This window comes from Chlorocebus sabaeus, chromosome 9 (genome assembly GCF_047675955.1).
Source record: "Chlorocebus sabaeus isolate Y175 chromosome 9, mChlSab1.0.hap1, whole genome shotgun sequence".
Taxonomy (NCBI): Eukaryota; Metazoa; Chordata; class Mammalia; order Primates; family Cercopithecidae; genus Chlorocebus; species Chlorocebus sabaeus.
Genome location: NC_132912.1, coordinates 33,672,120 through 33,691,523, shown reverse-complemented (window position 1 = coordinate 33,691,523; position 19,404 = coordinate 33,672,120). Strand labels below are relative to the sequence as shown.

Genomic DNA, 19,404 nt, shown 5'->3' with positions numbered 1-19,404 from the left:
CTTAGAATAACTACTTTCTATTCTAATGCTGTTGGAATCAACACATGAATCACATCAAAACAAAGTTTAAGCAAATCTGATTTCAAAATTGGAATTAAAAACAATCTATAGTAGAGTTTAAAAAATAAAGATTTACTAACTGAAGCAGTGTAATCCTTTCATCTGAGCTGCTGGATACACTTTAAAGTTCAGAATATCATATCTCTGAACATATTCACTAATTATTCACTAATTCAGACTTTATATTATTTTGTCCACTTAGACGGACATTATCAATCAATTCCAAGTAGTGAAGCTTTTGTCCGAATTTGTGCACATCCAGGAAATCCTCTAGCCTCATGAACTTGGTATTCACCATTTCCTCTGGATAGTCCGCAGCTTTGCTCATGAACTGGGCTCCATGGGCTTCTGCTCTTTCGTTTGCTCCACACTCGGTCAGGCCCCAAACCCCGGCAAGGTCACCATAGCCGGAGCAGGGCCAGGCTGGCCTCTCTTGGAGGCAATCAGGACTTTCAGTTAAAACAAAGGTGATAAGGAAGTGCAGTCTCAGGCTAAGATCAGTTCCTTGCCTGTAAGTAATATTTAATTTACATTTATAGTCTGTAAAAACAGTTAAGCTGCAAGAGACATCCACCTACTTCACCAAAAGGAATCACCTTGGAGACAACTACCTGGTCCCAAAGCATTTTGTTTTAGGAACAAATATTTTCAAATCCTTGTATTCTTAAAGAGTCAACACAAGACCCCCTATATAGTCTATGGAATAGAACTAGTGATGAAAGGCATAAACTGATACAGAAAACTCAGTTTAAAAATATCTGTGAGTTTTACAGAAATGTATATATACACGAATCTACATTAATTCACTCTAACATTGGAGTCCATTTTATGCAATGTCAAATGCAATTCAAATAGTTATTACATAGCCATAGAACAAACGAATTATCTAGTTACTTTCTGTTCTGTAACGATACAGAAAGTTTATAATTTTTACATTTCTATGTACACAACTGTTTTAATGAAAAATGCTAAGGATATCTCAACTTCCTTGATTGGAAAAGAAAACAGGTATCTTCTAAAATCAACCACTGCATCTTCTTTAGTTACACAAAATCAACCAATGGGGAAAAAAATGGAAGAAGAAATGAAACAACAAGAGAAAGTAATCAAATAATTATTTACACCAAGGACTTAGGGTACCCAAGGAAAAGCTCTAGAACATCTGGGAAGTTAATTTAAAACTGGATTGTGGATTTAGGGCTCGATAAAGTCTCCTAAGAAGTTGAAAATGCATCTCACAATGGGACTCCACATAAATCCTCATGAATTTTTATTAATAGTTGATTGATATTCCATCCTTATGCAGGAGCAAGGAAGAAAATAACACGAACTTAAGATCACAAAATACCAACAAGATTGGTACTTGAAGCCATGGGTTTGGACTATCTAAAGGACAGGAGAACCAAGCGATTAGGTCGAAATAGAAAGATGAGCTATCGTGCCAAACTGCACATGAAGCAGAATCTTGGAGCTTTTGTTAGAAGGCTACAATCAAAAGAAATTCCAGGCAGCTCAAGGAGATTTTGATCATGGAACGGCCTAAAATATCTTTAAAGACCTAAAAGTTCAGTGGCCTACGAAGGGAAAGACATTAAAACAAAAATGCAGATACTCTGCTGGAGGATTATTTGCCTGCTAACGACCAAAGTCTAAAACAGTTTTCACTTATCCCCATATTTCTGCAGAATATTTACACTTCCTCTAAGGCTAAAATAAATATATAAATAACCCCCATTACACATTACTTCTACAAACAAATTGTGGTTTCGGGCAATGTTAATCAACAAAAAGAATTAAACAAGAAGTCTTTAAAATTAGCCATGACCTTATTTATGGCTTCATTACTTTTAAGATTTCATTTGTTGGGTGGTTTATGTCACCTCAGCCTTTAATTTCATTGCTGCATCTCTAACTATATTAGAATAGCTTAATGGATGGTGATTGCTTGTTTTTAACTCACCAAAATTTAACATTTGCAAAATGTATAACACCAAGGAGCCACGTAATTCACCCATGTATTAGATGCAATTGGATTTATCCTTTTAAACTGATCCTCTAGTATGATGTGAACCAATATGACACAGTCTGATACAATTAGCCGGAGACTGGACGTCTTACAGCCCATAAACACCATACTGAGGGCTTAGACTGCATCTTGGAGACAATAAGTCACAAAATTATTTTAAGCAAGGGAATGACATGGTCATATTTTGTTGCAGGTACAAAACTCCAGGTACTGGGTGAAATATGGACTTGTGGAGAACAAGACTGGAGATGGGAGAGGGGTCAGGAGATGACCATCAGTATCCATGGGCTGCACGACAGAAGGAGAGAAGGATGTAGAATTACTTATAATGGCTTTGTCTCTGACTGTCATGGGGGGAGCAGGCTACAAAAGAAAGGCTCTGGCTTGAGATGTGTGGGTTGTGATTGCATTTGCTGAGATTAGGCAGATGAAACTAGAGGAGGTTTAGAATGAAGAATGATGAATTCTGTTTTAGATCGGTTGGGATCAGGTGACTGATAGGCACAGGAAATGTGCATTCCCAGCTGGTGGTGCTGGAGAAATCTGGGGCTTGTAAAGAGAAAACTGGGCTAGTGAGATCATGCCTAATGGTAGTTAAAACACTAACCAAGAAAAACATACAGTAAATAGCAGAGGTCCAGAGCTATTTCCCTAGGGAATCCAAAATCTAAGAGGAAAAAGTGAAATAGAACCTCTGAAGAGACAACTAAAGAACAGTTCAAAAGGGCACAGTGGCTCACACCTATAACCTCAGTGCTTTCGGAGGCCAAGGTGGGAGGATCGCTTAACCCAGGAGTTTAAGGCAGTATAGCAAGACCCTATGTCTACAAAAAATTTTAAAAATTAGCTGTGCATGGTGGCACATGCCTGTAGTCCCAGCTACTCAAGAGGCTGAGGTGGGAGAAGCGCTTGGGCCCAGGAATTTGAGGTTGCAGTGAGCTATGATTGTACCACTGGCTCCAGCTTGGGTGACAGAGCAAGACTATCTCTTAAAAAAAAAAAAAAAAAGGATAGTTTCAAAGGAAGGAGAAAGCAGTGTCACAAAAACAAAGAGAACAGAGTTTCAGGAATGCCACCGAGTAATCTAGAATGCAAAGGACTCAAGTTTCATTGAATCAGGCTTCTAGGAAGCCATTAGGAAATAAATACATGATGGATACTGCAACAAATCACCACAAGTGTATTGCCTTGAGACAACACACATTTATTATATTATAGTTCTGGTGGTCAGAAGTCTGAAATGGGTTTCACTGGGTGAAAATCAGGGCCAAGTTCCTTCTGGAGGCTTGAGGGAAGAATCTGCTTCCTTGCTTTTTTCCAGCTACTGGAAGCCATCTGCATCCCTTGGCTCGTGGTCCTTTCCTCTGACTTCAAAGTCAATAGGGCAGCATCTTGAGTTCCTTTCTGACTCTGCCCCTTCTGACTCCCTTTTTCACTGATAAAACCTTGTGATTACACTGGGCCCAAAAGGATAATCCAGGAAAACCTCCCCATTTGAAGGTCCTTTTCGCCTTTTAACATTCACAAGTTCCAGAAATTAGGGTGTGGGCATCTTTGGGGAAGCATTATCATGCCCATCATACAATGAGAGGAATGAACCAGAGATGTGGGAAAGAAGATCCGGCAGTCTACGTCAAATGTACTAATAATCTTTCAAGAAGTTTGAATTAGAAGTGAAGGAGAAAAACAGGGAAGCAAATAGCTAGATGGTAAAAAGGGAATTTTTCTTTTTATCTTTTTGAGAGACAGAATCTCATTTATCGCCCAGGTTGCAGTGCAGGGTCTCATTCTGTTGCCTAGGCTGGAGTACGTCGGTATGACAATCATAGCTCACTGAAGCTTCGAACTCCTGGACTCAAGTGATCCTCCTGCCTCAGCCTCCCAAGTAGCTGAGACTACAGGTAAGTGCCACCATGCCCAACTAATTTTATTTTTTGTAGAGACGGGGTCTCACTGTGTTGCCCAGGCTGATTTCGAACTCCTGGGCTCAAGCGATCCTCCCATGTCAGCCTTCCAAGTAGCTGAGACTACAGGTAGGTACCATCATGCCCAGCTAATTGTTAACTTTTTTGTAAAAATGGGTTTTCGCCATGTTACCCGAAGTGGTCTCAAACTCCTGGGCTCCAGCAATCCTCCAGACTCACCCTCCCAAAGTGTTGGGATTACAGGCGTGAGCTGCCACACCTGGCCAATTTTTTTCTTTTTAAACAGTAAGGTAGACATTAACATGTTTACGTGGAAGTTCTAGTAGAGAGGCAGAGGCTGAAAACGGGCTCAGAGGGAGACACTAACGGAGCAGATGCCTTGAAGGAGTGGGGCTGGGATCTGGAAGACTGTTTAGAGAGCTGGCCTGGAAGGAAGAAAGGTGATCTTCAGCTATTAAGGAGAGGCAAGTGGCCCAGGTACACATGTGGATGGGCTAGAGGTCTGGAGCTGAGTTGTGTTGAAGGGAGCAACAAAGTTGGGAAGAGTTGTTAGCACGAATGGAGAAGGAGCTACCCAAGGCCAGAGATATTAGTAGACAGCCAAGGACACTGAGATCAGGTCCAGGTTGGATGGAGCACATTAATTAGCAAAGGCACCAACTTACAGAACTCACATTACAATGAGATTGACTACCTTTGAGAATTTCTTTCTCATGTTTCAAGAAAAGCAGAGGTAAGTAATACTAAACAAACATAAGTAGTATTTGACTTTTTGAGTAGCAAATGCAACTTTGTTATATGACCCAACACTTCTAAAAGAGCACATGCTTAATAAGTGCCTATATCTAAGAAAATTAGTTTTGTTCCGTGTTTGCCAGGCTTCCTTTTGACACAACCAGATTCTGATTTTAACAGTAGGGGAAAACAAGTTCACAAAGGTCTTTTCTTTTAAAATCGACATTTTTCTCTTTAGTGGTAAAATGCATGCAAAAAGCATGTGATTATGGTATTTATGTTTCCATTAAGGTGTCCTCAGCAAACAGGGGGAGTCTAGCCTACTATTTTCTTGCTATTTAGATTTATAGTGACACAGTTCCTATTTTATTCCCATTATATTTGAGGACAGTGCACTCCTGGTGACAAATGATTGCATAGTGACAGTCAGCAAATGTCCATTAAAGCTGTCTTTCTGTAGAATATTTAACTACAGATTCTGATCTCTGGATATAAAAATACAAATTGCATGGTGTCCTCAAGCAAATAAAAAAAACATTATTGACCAGGATTTTATCATTTCTTTGTTAAGAATTTAAAGTGTATTAAACTTTCCAAATTAGAATTGTGTAACCTATAGGAAAAGAAACTTTCTGGTGTCAAGAAACACTGAACAGGGACCGGGCATGGTGGCTCATGCCTGTAATCCCAGCACTTTGGGAGGTCGAGGTGCGTGGATCACTTGAGGTCAGGAGTTCGAGACCAGCCTGGCCAACATGGTGAAACCCTGTCTCTACTAAAAATATAAAAATTAGCCAAGCGTGATGGCACGTGCCTGTAATCCCAGCTACTCAAGAGGCTGAAGCAGGAGAATTGCTTGAACCCAGGAGGCGGAGGCTGCAATGAGCCAAGATCACACCACTGCACTCCAGCCTAGGCAACAGAGTGAGACTCTGTCTCAAAGAAAAACAAAACAAAACAAAAACACTAGACAGAATGAAGTTTAGGAATATGATACCTGCAAGATGACCTTTTAAACAAAATGATTATTTGATCATAGATGAACAATGGTCATTATAAATGCCAGTATAAAGCTATGTCTAACAGAAATGATAAATTATTTCACAGCTTCACTGTTAACAGTAACAAACTAACTCATACTGGAGTTCCAAATTGTTTTTTTGTTAGCCCAAGAGTAATATTTTCCAAAGAACGGCTGCATCAGAGTCACCTGGGGTACTTGTTTAAAATGTGGGTTTGTAGTCAACTATATCTACTGAATCAAAATATCTATGAGGGGAGGTCAAGATCTGTGAGAAGTGCTCCAGGGTCTTTCTACATATGCTAAAATTAGAAAAACCACTGTTTTTTCTAATTTTACATTTTTTTTTTTTTTTAAATGTTTTTACTTTTTAGAGACGACGTCTCACTCTGTCACTGATTCTGGAGTACGGTGCTATGATCATGGCCCACTGCAGCCTCCAACTCCTGGGCTCAAGCAACCCTTCCACCTCAGCCTCCTGAGTAGCTGGGACTATAGGTGTGTGACCACCATGCTTGGATAATTTTAGTGTTTTTTTAGAGACAGCATCTCACTGTGTTGTCTAAGATGGTCTTGAACTCCTGGCCTCAAGTGATCCTCCCACCTCTGCTTCTCAAAATGCTGGGATTATAGATGTGAGCCACTGTGTCTAGCCTTTATAGTTCTTAAAATCATGATTCAGGCTTGCCTGTCCCTCTAAGAGAAAACTTGATATAAACAGAAATACCAACACTTTAGACAAGGTTTGAGACATTCAAGCCTCCCTATTTCCATGGAGTATTGCAAACTCAGACTCAGTAAGAATTTCATGAAAGCAAAACATGAGAAACTTCAAAGAATTTCATGCAAGTACAAAATAAAACCTTCAAATTACCAAACGAAAGGCTGGAATTGATCAAGACTCGGTCAAATCCTTATACCATGACCCGTCTGTCACTCTCAAATAAGACGTTTCATGTTACCCAACATTTACTTTTAATCTAAATATTTATATTATAGAAGCCATCTGGAGTGCCTTATCCTGAATTCAGTAACTCCTAATTTAAAGAGAAACAGTTCATGATGTGATGTAATTTATGGAGAATACTTAGGAGACCAAGCTATTTAATGAAGGAAGTGGCATCAGCAGAACTGTATTCCCACACTCCTATATCTATGTTAAGTATGAAGAATCAAACCTGTCTTTATTGATTTCAGTTTTATTCCTTGCTTGTTTCTGCATCTATGTGGCGATGCTGAAAGCATATGTGCTTTCCTGAGAGTAAAAGCCCATTTCCTAAGTAACAGTTGCAACAGCACACAAATAGTGCTGATTACAGACCATGCTCAGTGTGAAGTGCTTTATATGTCAATGACACAGTTAATCCTGGGAAAATCTAATGAGGTAAGTACCATTATTATCCCCATTTTATAGATGAGGAAAGTGAAGCAGAGACTTTACACAGCTGATGGCAGAAGAGCCCAGAAGGAAGAGCACGGTGTGGCTCACGCCTGTAATCCCAGCACTACAGGAGGCTGAGGCAGGTGCATCACTTGAGCCCAGGAGTTTGAGACCAGCCTGGGCAACACAGTGAGACCCCATCTCTACAAAAAATAAATAAAAATAGTTGGGCGTCATGTCATATGCCTGTAGTCCCAGCTACTCAGGAAGCTGAGGTGGGAGGACTGCTTAAGCCCAGGAGGTTGAGGCTGTAGTGAGTCCGAATCATACTCCAGCCAGCCTAGGTGACAGAGTGAGATCCTGTCTCAAAGAAAAAAGAAGAGCCCAGGATCAAACTCAAGCATTCTGGCTCCATAGTTCATTCTCTTGTACATTACACTCAACTGCTTCTTACTGTATAGCAGAATTGTTGGTGGAAGTAGGAGTTATCAGAGGATAGCAGCGTCTTAAAGAATTAAGAATAGCTGCTGGCGGACATTTGATTGGTAACATTTCTTTAACTAGATGTATAACAAAATGAAAGGCAGAAGAGCTAATTGAGCACCACTGGAGAATACTGCTCATTACTTAATTTCACAAAATATTGTGGAAATTATTTGACCAGCATCTAGTACTCCAAAATGTACACAATCTTGATCAAAAGACAATGATTCCCTCTGGGCTCTTCTGTGCACAATTCATTATACAGATGGTCCTGGACTTGCTACGATTCAGCTTAAGATTTTTCAACTTTAGATAGTGCAAAAGTGCTAACTATTCAGTAGAAACCATACCTTAAGTACCCACACAACCAATCTGTTTTTCACTTTTAGTACAGTACTCAATAAATTCTACAAGATATCCAACACTTTGTTATAAAATAGGTTTTGTGTTAGAATAGAGGATTTTGTCCAACTGTAGGCTGAGGTAAGTGTTCTGAGCATGTTTAAGATAGGCTAGGCTAACCCCTGATGTTTGGTAGGTGAGGTGTATTCAATGCATTTCCAACATGTTATTTTCAACTTATAATGAGTTTATCAGGACAGAACACCATTGAAAGTTGAGGAGCATCTGTATTCAGAATGGTTTTTGGCTTCATGAAATAGAAACCTGATTGCAGGTAACTTAAACAGGTAACAAATTCACTTTTCACAGGTGACGAGAACTAGAAGAGCTGTTCACAGGACCAGACTGCTACCCTCTTCCTTCATGTAGCCTATACCTTTAGAATCAGGGAAAATGGCAAAGGACAAAAGGAGTCAGTCCCATTGCACTCAGGAAAAGACTAGCTTTATAGAAAGTCCCCAGTCTAGGTCTGTTCCTCACTTAGGAGTCAGAACTATGTCACATGGTCACCTCTTAATGCAAGGGAGCCTGGGAAACTTTTAGCTAGGCATTCTGCTAGCCAGAAAAAAACTAAGATTTTTTTTTTTTTAGAGACAGAATCTTGTTCTGTCGCCCAGACTGGAGTGCAGCAGTACAATCATAGCTCACTGTAGCCTCAGATTCCTAGGTTCAAGTGATCCTCCTGCCCTGGCCTCCTGAGTAGCTGAGACTATAGATGCACGCCACCACGCCTGGCTAATTTATTTTTATTTTTGTAGAGACGAGGTCTCACTTTGTTGCCTAGGCTGGTCTCAGATGTTGGGCTTCAAGCAATCCTCTTGCCTTCGCTTCCCAAAGTGCTGGGATTACAGGTGTAAGCCACTGGGCCCGGCCTACGCCAACATTTTTGTGAGTTTTAAGCCTTGTTATTCATATCAAACACAAGGATAGGATCTGTTTCTCTTTAGCATCAATCCAACGTGAAAAATCAAAATGTTACCCACGACACTAACAAATAGTAGTAACAATGACACTGTGACTACAGCCTACAGTTCATGTGGTAATACAATTAAACAGACATGGGACTATTTCTAGACATAGCATGATGCTATCTTATAAGAAACATTTTATAAGTAACACGTGGAAATCGAGAAAATGTCCCATTTTGACACCAAATTCACTGCATTTAATAAATCATCCCTGGCTGTTTCCATGTGGGGCTACCAGATCCACATTTCTGACTATAAGATCAATTAAAATGACTAAGCAGTGAAATGTAGAATACTGCTTCCTCACCAAACAATGAAAATCCCAGAACAGATGCAGGCTACGCATCAGACTGTCAACTGCTTGCATTCCCATGAAATCCAAAAATTTGAATAGTAAAGGTCATTGGACATCAATTGCAAACTTTGGTGGAATTTAGTCAGTTGACAGGAGTTTCTCTATTGTGTATATTCTTCATTCAGGAAATAATATCTGCAGAGTTTCAAGTTGCATGTTTCCACTTGAATAATTACTCTTCAAAAACGTTAGTATAAGCATATTCCAGATCTTCTTACAGGCATGTTATTTCACTGTCTGAATTTGGGGTTACACACATGAAGGCACCATGGAATGTTATTTTCACTGTCTCTGGTTAATGACAACAGAAGTGGGCTGAACTTCATGCACACATGATGTCCCTGCGGGAGGTGCAGGCCAAAGGCTGCTGAACAGGAACATACAAGAGAACTGCAGAAATTTAACAGAGAAAAGGGATGGGCAAGACTATGGGGGTCGGCAAACAAACCCAGATGAACCTGCCATAGAGCAGCCACCACCATATTCATGATTTGTGCAAGAGTTTAGATTTAAGAAACATTACTGGCCACATTAAGTTAATGTTGTTCATTTGAATGTAATGGCTTTGCCATTTCATTTGTATTTAATTTGTAAAGATGTTTGGCTTTATGGTTGTATAATGGTTGTCAACAGAAGGAGTTTAGTCCTATTTTATTTTTATACATATTTAAGTAACATTATAATCAAAACAATTTAGTTCAATACTGCAGTAGCAAGAGATTGTCTTTCCTTTAAAAAAAAAAAAAAAAAAAAAAAAAAAAAAAAAAAAAAAGAATTCCTATACTCCTCAAGTCTGAGAAGCACTTTTCTATAGCTTTCTCTGTGACAGGAACAGACAATGGAGGTGACACCATGACATCGAAGCCAAATTCACATTCTGTTAAAGGTAGGTGAAGAAGTGCTTTACAGGTACGATCATTCCCAGCTTTTTGGATTAGTGACATCAATCACTGTTTAATGGACATCTTACTCTCTGCAAAAATAATAATTACAAAAAACTGAAGTTTCCACAGTCCTTTTTCTTAAAAGTATAAATTAAGTCTCTCCTGAGTTGGAAGCATCTTACAAATTATCTAGTCTAATCACCCTTCTGGGGCACAAATGCGTAAAAGCATAAGAGGTCTGACAGCTGCTGAGGCTGTGCTTGAGTTAGGCTGAGAGGGGCTTTTGAATACAGCAATGTCTAAGATGTGATTCTGAGTTACTTATTGTTTGGTGTAACTCGTCCTCACGACTAAAGTCTCCTTCAGAATGTTTCGCTGAGTGGATTTTGGCAGAAATTAGGAGGCTGAGTTTCAGTTTGGGGTTAGCACAGTGCAGGGTAGACACTCCAGGTGGGGATGCTGGAGTCCAGATACAGAGGCTATTCTAAGCATGTAAGTGCGACTGAAAATTTGCAGACATTTACATGCAAGATTTAGACTCTTGTAGGGCATATGATTTAAACTGGGGTTTAAAGCAAACACTTCTGGGCCCCAGGAGCTGGGAAGACAGAAGCCATCGGACTCCTGCCTCTGATGTCATGTGGGACTTCTGAGCTGTGTAGAAAACGGCTACGAGAAGTCTACTATTTTTCAGGTTTTCAAACTGGTTGTGGAAGGTGCTGAAAATGATGAGTGTTTTTATCAATGATCAATAATATGTCGACTAATTTTTTTTTCACGTCTTCCAAAAGTTACTAACTGACAACACCAGTGTTCTGGTGTCCTTTCTCCCAAGAAAAAAATTCCAATGGGACATTCATGACCTTCAAATGCTGTGTGACCTTTTATAAGCAGCATTCACAAGTATGGCAGAAACCAAGTAAAAGCTTTTAAAGAAAATGTCACTGTCACTGATAATAATTTTATTCTTTGGATCCTGACATATCTGTGGTTAGATAATAAGCAAGTGAACCTTCTAGGTGATCACACCAAAGGGGTCTAAATAAACCATATACCTCCTATGTTAACTTATGTTATTCAGTCATTATAGTCAGTATCAAACAGATTTACAGATTTTCATAAGACCATAAGGAAAAGCTAAAACCCAACAAAAGGAAAACAAAACAAAAAACAAACAAACAAAATACTCTGGCCATAGCATTTCACCTTAAGATCTGGCTTCGCATTTGCTATTTTTAAAAATACTTCCTCCTGGGTTTGCCTGAGAGTTACCTGCTGCATCTGCAAACCTCTATTAAAAACAGCTGAAAGTAGCTAAAATAGAAACTGGGTGTAAAACACAGCAACCAATAACACATGGATACTATGGATGAAGTAATTCCAGTACGTCTCTAGCCTTGTGAGGGTTCTTACAGTGCCATCCCCAGGACCAACGGTACCAGCATCAAACCTGGACTTGTGTAAGAAATGAAAATTCTTGGGCTCAACCTCAGACCTACTGAATCAAAATTTGCGGAGAGTCCATCAATGCGCATTTTAAGAAGCCCTCCAGGAGATTCTGACACACGCTAAAGCTAAAGCACTAAAGCTTGAGAGCCCCTGGTTTTAATGAAACCTGATACTCATAATGTTCAAAGTCCAGTTCCTAAATAGAGCAACACTTATTAGAAATCATTATAAGAGACGCGCTGAGTATATCATTTATGACAACAACATGCATATATATGTCTGATATAAAAAAATTATTTGTGAACTAAATTCATGGTGCTTGAACATACAAACAAAAGAGCGGGAAAAGATCTATTTAAAATTGCTTCAGTTAAAATTTCAAATAAATATATAGCCATTAAAACACAATTAACAGATAAATAAATACTCAAGATGAGGGATACCCCAAACGCCCTGACATGATCGTTACGCATTCTATGCATGTAAATACTACATGTATCCCATCAACATGTAAAATACTATGTGTCAATTAAAGAATACAGTTAACATTGCACTCCTGTGTGCTACGCTGATATACATAATTCAGACCTGTGGTCTGTGGCTGTTAATAAGTAATCTGTTATACTACACTATTCTTCTCATTTACCAATTCTTTCATAATATAAAGTTATGCCGCCTAAAAAAAAGTGATCCATCTAAATCATAATTGGAACAAATCATGTCATTCCTCATCTGCTTAACTGCCACACCTAGAGGCTCTCCTAGCCATAAAAGGACGTATCACTTAAGTACAAGAGTCATAATTTTAAGTTGGGCTTTTTATTTGAGTTATAAACTAGAGGTTGGTTCTCAGGTATAAAACCATCTTAGGAACAAAATGAAATATGTTGGAATCATTAGAAAAGCCATCAAAACCTCTGCTGATCCTTCCATTAGGTTTCAATTTGTGTAAACTCAATACTTTTAGACACAACAGCTTTTTAAAGGCCATTAATAAAAGGCAATTCTGGTTTGAGGATTGATGAACGGTCTACTCCCTTGTCAGAAGCTATATAAAAGTTGATTTGGAAGCAATACCATGATTGCCCCTGGCGCCTACCTGTCTACAGGTGAGGGTTTGGAATTCCGCGGCTTCTTGACTTGGGCATACAAAGCATCCATCATGTGCCCTTCTCGTGGGCTCTGAGGTCTAGCGTTGAGAGCCATGGAACCTTCATAAGAAGAAACTCCCCCATACATCAACTCATCATCACAGCCAAACGTCCGATGAAAATCTTGGATTTCAGCATAGTCACGCTCTCGAGCTTGTCGTTCCCTAAATTCTCGAGTTTTGGCTTGAATCCTATGAAATCAGAACAAAGCTGAAATAAGAGAAACCTTTCCTTTTCGAGGAACTGCATATAGAAACATTTATTAAAATATGTTGTAAAATGTATTTTATTTCATGCAGCTATAGAAGATCAGTGGTGTAAATGATAGGTCATACACATTGTAGATTGCTAAGTAATGCTATGGATGCTCAAAAAGAATAATTTTAGATACCCTTTGTTCATGTCAACAAGATTGCAGTCATAATTTAAATCTTCTTTTTGTTTTTGAGACAGAGTCTCACTCTGTTCCCCAGGCTGGAGTGCAGCGGCCTGAGATCTTGGCTCACTGCAACCTCCGCCTCCCACGTTCAAGCGATTCTTGTGCCCTAGCCTGCCAAGTAGCAGGGATTACAGGTGTGCACCACCATGCCTGGCTAATTTTTGTATTTTCAGTAGAGATGGGGTTTCACCATGTTGGCCAGGCTGGTCTCAAACTCCTGATCTCAAGTGATCCTCCGTGCCTGGCCATAATTTGAATCTTAAGTTTAAATTTTCACTTATTAACTAGCTTTAAAAACTCACAAGGGGCCAGGCACGGTGGCTCATGACTGTAATCCCAGCACTTTGGGAGGCCTAGACGGGCGGATCACAAGGTCAGGGGATCAAGACCATCCTGGCTAACACAGTGAAACCCTGTCTCTACTAAAAATACAAAAAATTAGCCAGGCGTAGTGGTGGGCGCCTGTAGTCCCAGCTACTCGGGAGGCTGAGGCAGGAGAATGGCGTGAACCCGGGAGGCGGAGCTTGCAGTGAGCCAAGATCGCGCCACTGCACTCCAGCCTGGGAGACAGAGCGAGACTCCATCTCATAAAAAAAAAAAAAAAAAAAAAAAAAAACCTCACAAGGAACAGATCATTTCTGGCATCTACTTGGATATTACTCATGAATTTGTTTAAGGCAAGAAATAATTTTTTAAAAGTTACATACACTTTGTATATGAAAATGTTTATATGTAATATATATATATCTTACTCATTATTAATACACCATAAACATTCAACATACTACAAAGCTTAAACATGAATCTACACTATAACTCTTCATTACTGGCAAAAGAGGATCTCAGCTTAATGACATCGACTCTGTCATTTTATGGGATGCATACAGAAATGGGGAATCCTTAAATTAAGGAGTAGAAGGCATGTATCCAATCGAATTCTGAAGTAAAACTTGCCTACATTACAACTAAGAAACAAACCTAAATGTTCACCTTTACTGAAGCTACATTTAGTTTACTATGATTTTACTAAACTATTTGGTACAACGTCCTTTTCAACTTATAATATATTGACATTATTTATACCCTAAGTCAATCTTAGTTACCTGGAAATAATTTTTAAACCCTCAATAGAATTTTAATGGAAAAAAATCTCCTTTATATACTTACAAATTTAAATATACATCTAAATGCAGTAAAATCTTACTTCTACAAAGCAATACTTTAGACTGAGTTTAATCTTTTATTGCAGTTATTTCTTTTCATGTTTGAATTAGACCTCTGTTAGCATAAACAATACATAAATACATATTCAAAAAAAATCCAGAAAAGATACCAAAATCAGATAAAGACAGCAGCAAAAAAAAGGAAGAAAGAAAAGAAAGCTATAGACCAATATTCCTCATGAATATGAAAGCAAAAACCCTTAATGAAATATTAGTAAATGAAATTCAGCAATATACAAAAGAAATTATACACCATGACCAAATAGTGTTTACTGCAGAAATTCAAGCCTGGTTCAATACTCAAAAATCAATTACTACAATCCATCATATTAAAGAAGAAATGTTACATGATTATATCAATTGATGCAGAAGAAGCATTTGACAAAATTCAACACCCATCATGTGAGAAAACCTTCAGAAAACTAGAAATAAAGTGAAACTTCCTAAACTTAAGAGCATCTCCCAGAAGCTGACAGGTTGCATCACACATAATGGGGAAGACTGAATGCTTTCCCTATGATAAACTGAGGATGTGTGCTCCTACCACTGTAATTCCACATAGTGTTGGAAGTTCTAGGCAATGCAATAAGCCTAGAAAAGGAAATAAAAGTACACAGATTGAAAAGTAAGAAATAAAATGCTTCTTACTTGCAAATGACATGATGATCTACATAGAAAATTCCAAAGAATCTACAAAAATCTCCCAGAACTAAAAAGCAAGTTCAACAAAGTCAGACGATACAAGATTAACATATAAAAATCCATTGTATTTTCCATATGCTGGCAATGAACACATAGTCACTGAAATTAAAAATGCAATGCTATTTCTAAACCCTAACAAAACACAACACATAGATACACATCTATAAGCCAAACTTTAGTTTATGTAGATCTGTGTAAGATATATACGTTGAAAACTACACAATGCTGCATCAAAAACAATTCAATGTAATAAAATAGTTTTTTCAACCAGTGGTGCAGGAGCCATGAGATAGCCATAGGCAAAAAGAAAAGGAAAAATAAATGTCATACCTTACTAAAAAACTAACTCAAAATGGATCACAGGTTTAAATGTAAATGTAAAAGTATAAAATTTAAGAAAAAATGTAAGGAATTCTTTAGGAACTAGTACGTGGTGAAGGGTTTTTAGGACTAATACCAAAATCATTATCCATTAAATTTTAAAAGTATATAAATTGGACATCATCAACATAAAAAAACTTTTCCTCTGTGAAAAGCTCTAATTAGAAGATGAAAAAATAAGTACAGACTTGAAAAAAATATTTGCAAGACACGTATCTGACAAAGGACTCATATCCAGGAAATATTTTTTAAAATACTCAGTCCCTTTCACTCGGCTCATACCTGTAATCCCAGCACTTTAGGATGCTGATGGGGGCGTGCTGCTTGAGCCCAGGAGTTCGGGACCAGCCTAGGCAACACAGTAAAACCCTGTCTCTACAAGAAATGCAAAAATTAGCTGGGCATGGTGGTGCACGCCTGTAATCCCAGCTACTCAGCTGAGGTGAGAGGATTGCCTGGGACCTGGAGGCCGAGACTGCAGTGAACCATGATTGTGCCACTGCACTCCAGCCCATGTGACAGAGCAAGATCCTGACTCAAAAAAAACAAACAAAAAACAAACAAACAAAAACCTTGAAACCTCAACAATGAGAAAACAATCCAATTAGAAAATGGCAAAAGACACAAAGAGACGTTTCACTGAAGAGGAAATATGGATGACAAGCATGTGAAAAGATGTTCAATACCACCAGCTATTAGGGAAATGCAAGTAAGACCATGATGAGCTATTACTACACACCTGATTGGTTAAAATAAAAAACAGTGACAATACCAAATGCAGCCATGGATGTAGGGAAACTGGGCTTCTCATACATCGCAGTTGGAAATTTAAAATGGTACTGTCACCCTGGAAAACAGCCTGGTAGTATGTTTAAAAATTAAACATACACTTATCATACTGTCCAGCAATTGTGCCTCCAGGTACTTATTCCAAAGGTGTGAAAACTTATGTCAAAGCAAAAATCTGTATGCAATTGTTCATTGACAAATATTACCTTATTTGTAATATTTAAATATTGGAAACACCCAAAATAGCCCACAATAGGGGAATAGTTATAAAAAAAAAAACTGGGGTGTGTTCATATCACAGAATATTACTCAGCCATATGAATAAACAAACTAGTGATACATATAGCAACTTGAATCTGTCTCAAGGCATTATGTGACGTGAAAAAAAGTCCAGCCAATCTCACAGGTCGTATATGATTTCACTTATATAACATTCTCAAAATGACAAAAGTATGGAGTTGGTGAACAGGTTAGTGATGGCTAGGGGTTAGCTACAGAGGAAGTCCTCTGTGATGAAATAGTTCTGTTTCTTCACTGTAGGAGTGGATACACTAACGTGCACAGGTGCTGACAGAACTACACACACCCTATACCAATGCGAATTTCCTGGTTTTGATGCTGTACTACAGTTATCTAACTTAACCATTGGGGGAAACTGGATGAAGGGTACATAGGACCTCTCTGTACTATATTCATAACTTCCTATGAATCTAAAATTATTACAAACTTAAAAGTTTTTTTAAAGACAGAAAATTGTCACATAGCATTATAAGCAAACTTTGCATTTTCCTTGTTTCTTTCTTGTATCTAGTGTATCACCATCACCCCACTCTTGTTTTCCAATTTTGAATACAGGAAATCAAATTTGTCTGATTTTTCTTCTTTCCCAGCTATAAAAAGTACATAAATTCACCTAGCTCAGTGTTTCTCAACAGGACCCAATGACATTTGAGAAGGGGCTATTTGTCATCACGCAGGACTTTTACCAGAACTGGTCACAGCCACATGTAATCCAGCAGTGTCCCCTAGCCACTAGGGCAACCAAAACTGCTTCTCATGTTCCCTAAAACACCCTAGGAGAACCTTATTTCCTGAGGTGACAATCAATGACTTTCTTACCTCATAAGCGAATATTAGAAAGTTAGAAACTTTTATCAGGACTGTTCTAGATTCTAACAACTCTGAGACTGTAAGTTCTACAGACAGAATACTGACAGGAGAAATGGCAACTCAAATTCTAATGTCAAATTTAGCTAAAATTCTACTAGACATTTTTTAAAGTTTTACTCCATTTATCCATTTAAGAGCAATTAAGGATGCTATTTAATTATGCTATTTAACAATGACAGTTAAGGACGCTATTATAAAAGCTGGTTACCACTAAATACTAGCTACCCATAATGGAAAGTTGATAGGAGTTAGGAGATAATTTTATTATTTGCACCATAATATCTTTTTGACTATGGATTTGGCCAGAAATCACTAGCAGAAAGAAGAAAATGAGTTCTTTCTTACATTCAATGGGATATTAGTTTTAAACTCAATTATGTTCGCTTATCTGACAACCCACTATACCATGATATTTGGTCACCATTCGTCAATCACTTAATCATAGGTAATATCCAGGGTGACTAGGCATTCACTTAAGTCTTGAAGTTCGGCAAACTGAAGAAATTTGAAGGAATACAACAGACCTAAGTATAATTATATAAATATAAAGCTGAAATTTCTGAATTTGAAGAACCTTCAAAAATCAAAGAGAATGACTCAGACTGATTTATTAATGACTAAACTCTATGATACATGAAGCTCAATTCATTAAAAGTGAAAAATCCAGCTTACCTATGTCAGAAAATGCATCCCTCTTAAGAACGAAAGCTATCAGAAAGAGAATAGGAACACACTCTTTTCAAGGGAGGCATAAACCTAAATAATCTCCCCAAACTTCTTGTACATCAGTTTCATTATATTACTGATGGGTCCTGGATTTGAATGTTCTTTTGTTCCAAAAGACACAAAACAATATTAATTAGTGGTCAATTTCTAACAAGTCAGTCTCTCAAAAGAAGTGCTCAGCAGCATGAAGTACTATTTATAAAGCCCAGATCTCAACTGCCATCTTTTACTCAAATTTGTACATTATGACTAATCACTACCAGTCATTGAGTCTAATAAATGTTAAAGCACCATCTGTAATACCTTCCAGAAGCACTGATTTTTTTCCTCAAGGCTCTAATAATGAAGGAATTGTATTTGTATTGCTTATCTTGTCATTACCAATAATGTCATCCCCAAAGTTCTAAAACCTGCATCACTGCTTTCCAATGGGTCAGCTTACACTGGTGACGAAAACCTTAGAATAAAAGTATAGCATACATGTGGTCCACCAGGTAGAACTACTGCCGCAAAAGGCTAACGGATCTGGTCAGTAGCCTGAACTAATGTGCATTCTCAAGTTCATTCTAGAAATTAATGCTAATAAGGCTTGCTGTACAAATAGCACTTTAGAGTAGACTTTTGAAACTAGGCATGCACTGTGATTTTCATAAATTTTAGTGGCGATTCACAAGCAAAATTAACAAAAGACACAACTGAATTTATTATATTCTTTGATATTTGAATGTCTTGTTACAAAGTGAGAAAATGAACTTTCTAACACAACCAAAAGGTTATATTTGCATGTTATGTATTTCCACTCTGTGGAGAAATGTATTCCAGTAAGAAAATATTTGGCTCAGGAAAAAAAAACATGTTTGGTGTCCTCATAAAAATAACATGACTTCTTAAGGAAACTTTGAAAAGACAGTGAGTATCTTGCAGTTGCGCCCTTAATGGATCCAGATGGCCAGGGCTATAAAAGCATACCCCCTCTACTCTTTTATTGTGACCCTGAGGTCACAAATTATCTCCAAGATGTAAGAGTCACTCATTTTTCTCAACAGTCAGATTGTTGTTCAGCATTCTCTATCCCATTTATCTCAGGCCAAACCTCAACAATGACAGAAGCAACTGATTAGTCCAAAACCCAGC

The 19,404-nt window shown here is 38.1% G+C and overlaps 1 protein-coding gene across 20 annotated transcripts in view; it reads right to left on the bottom strand.

Moving 5' to 3' along the window:
* PARD3 (par-3 family cell polarity regulator) overlaps window positions 1-19,404 on the bottom strand; it is a 714,326-nt gene that overhangs the window by 148,536 nt on the left and 546,386 nt on the right. For 19 of the 20 annotated variants that reach the window (XM_037986591.2, XM_037986601.2, XM_037986594.2 and 16 more), the window contains one exon: window positions 12,789-13,031. The exons of the other annotated variant lie outside the window; for it this stretch is intronic. In XM_037986591.2, coding sequence (XP_037842519.1) covers window positions 12,789-13,031 — 243 coding nt within the window. The remainder of the gene's footprint in view (window positions 1-12,788; window positions 13,032-19,404) is intronic. 20 annotated transcript variants of the gene reach the window in all.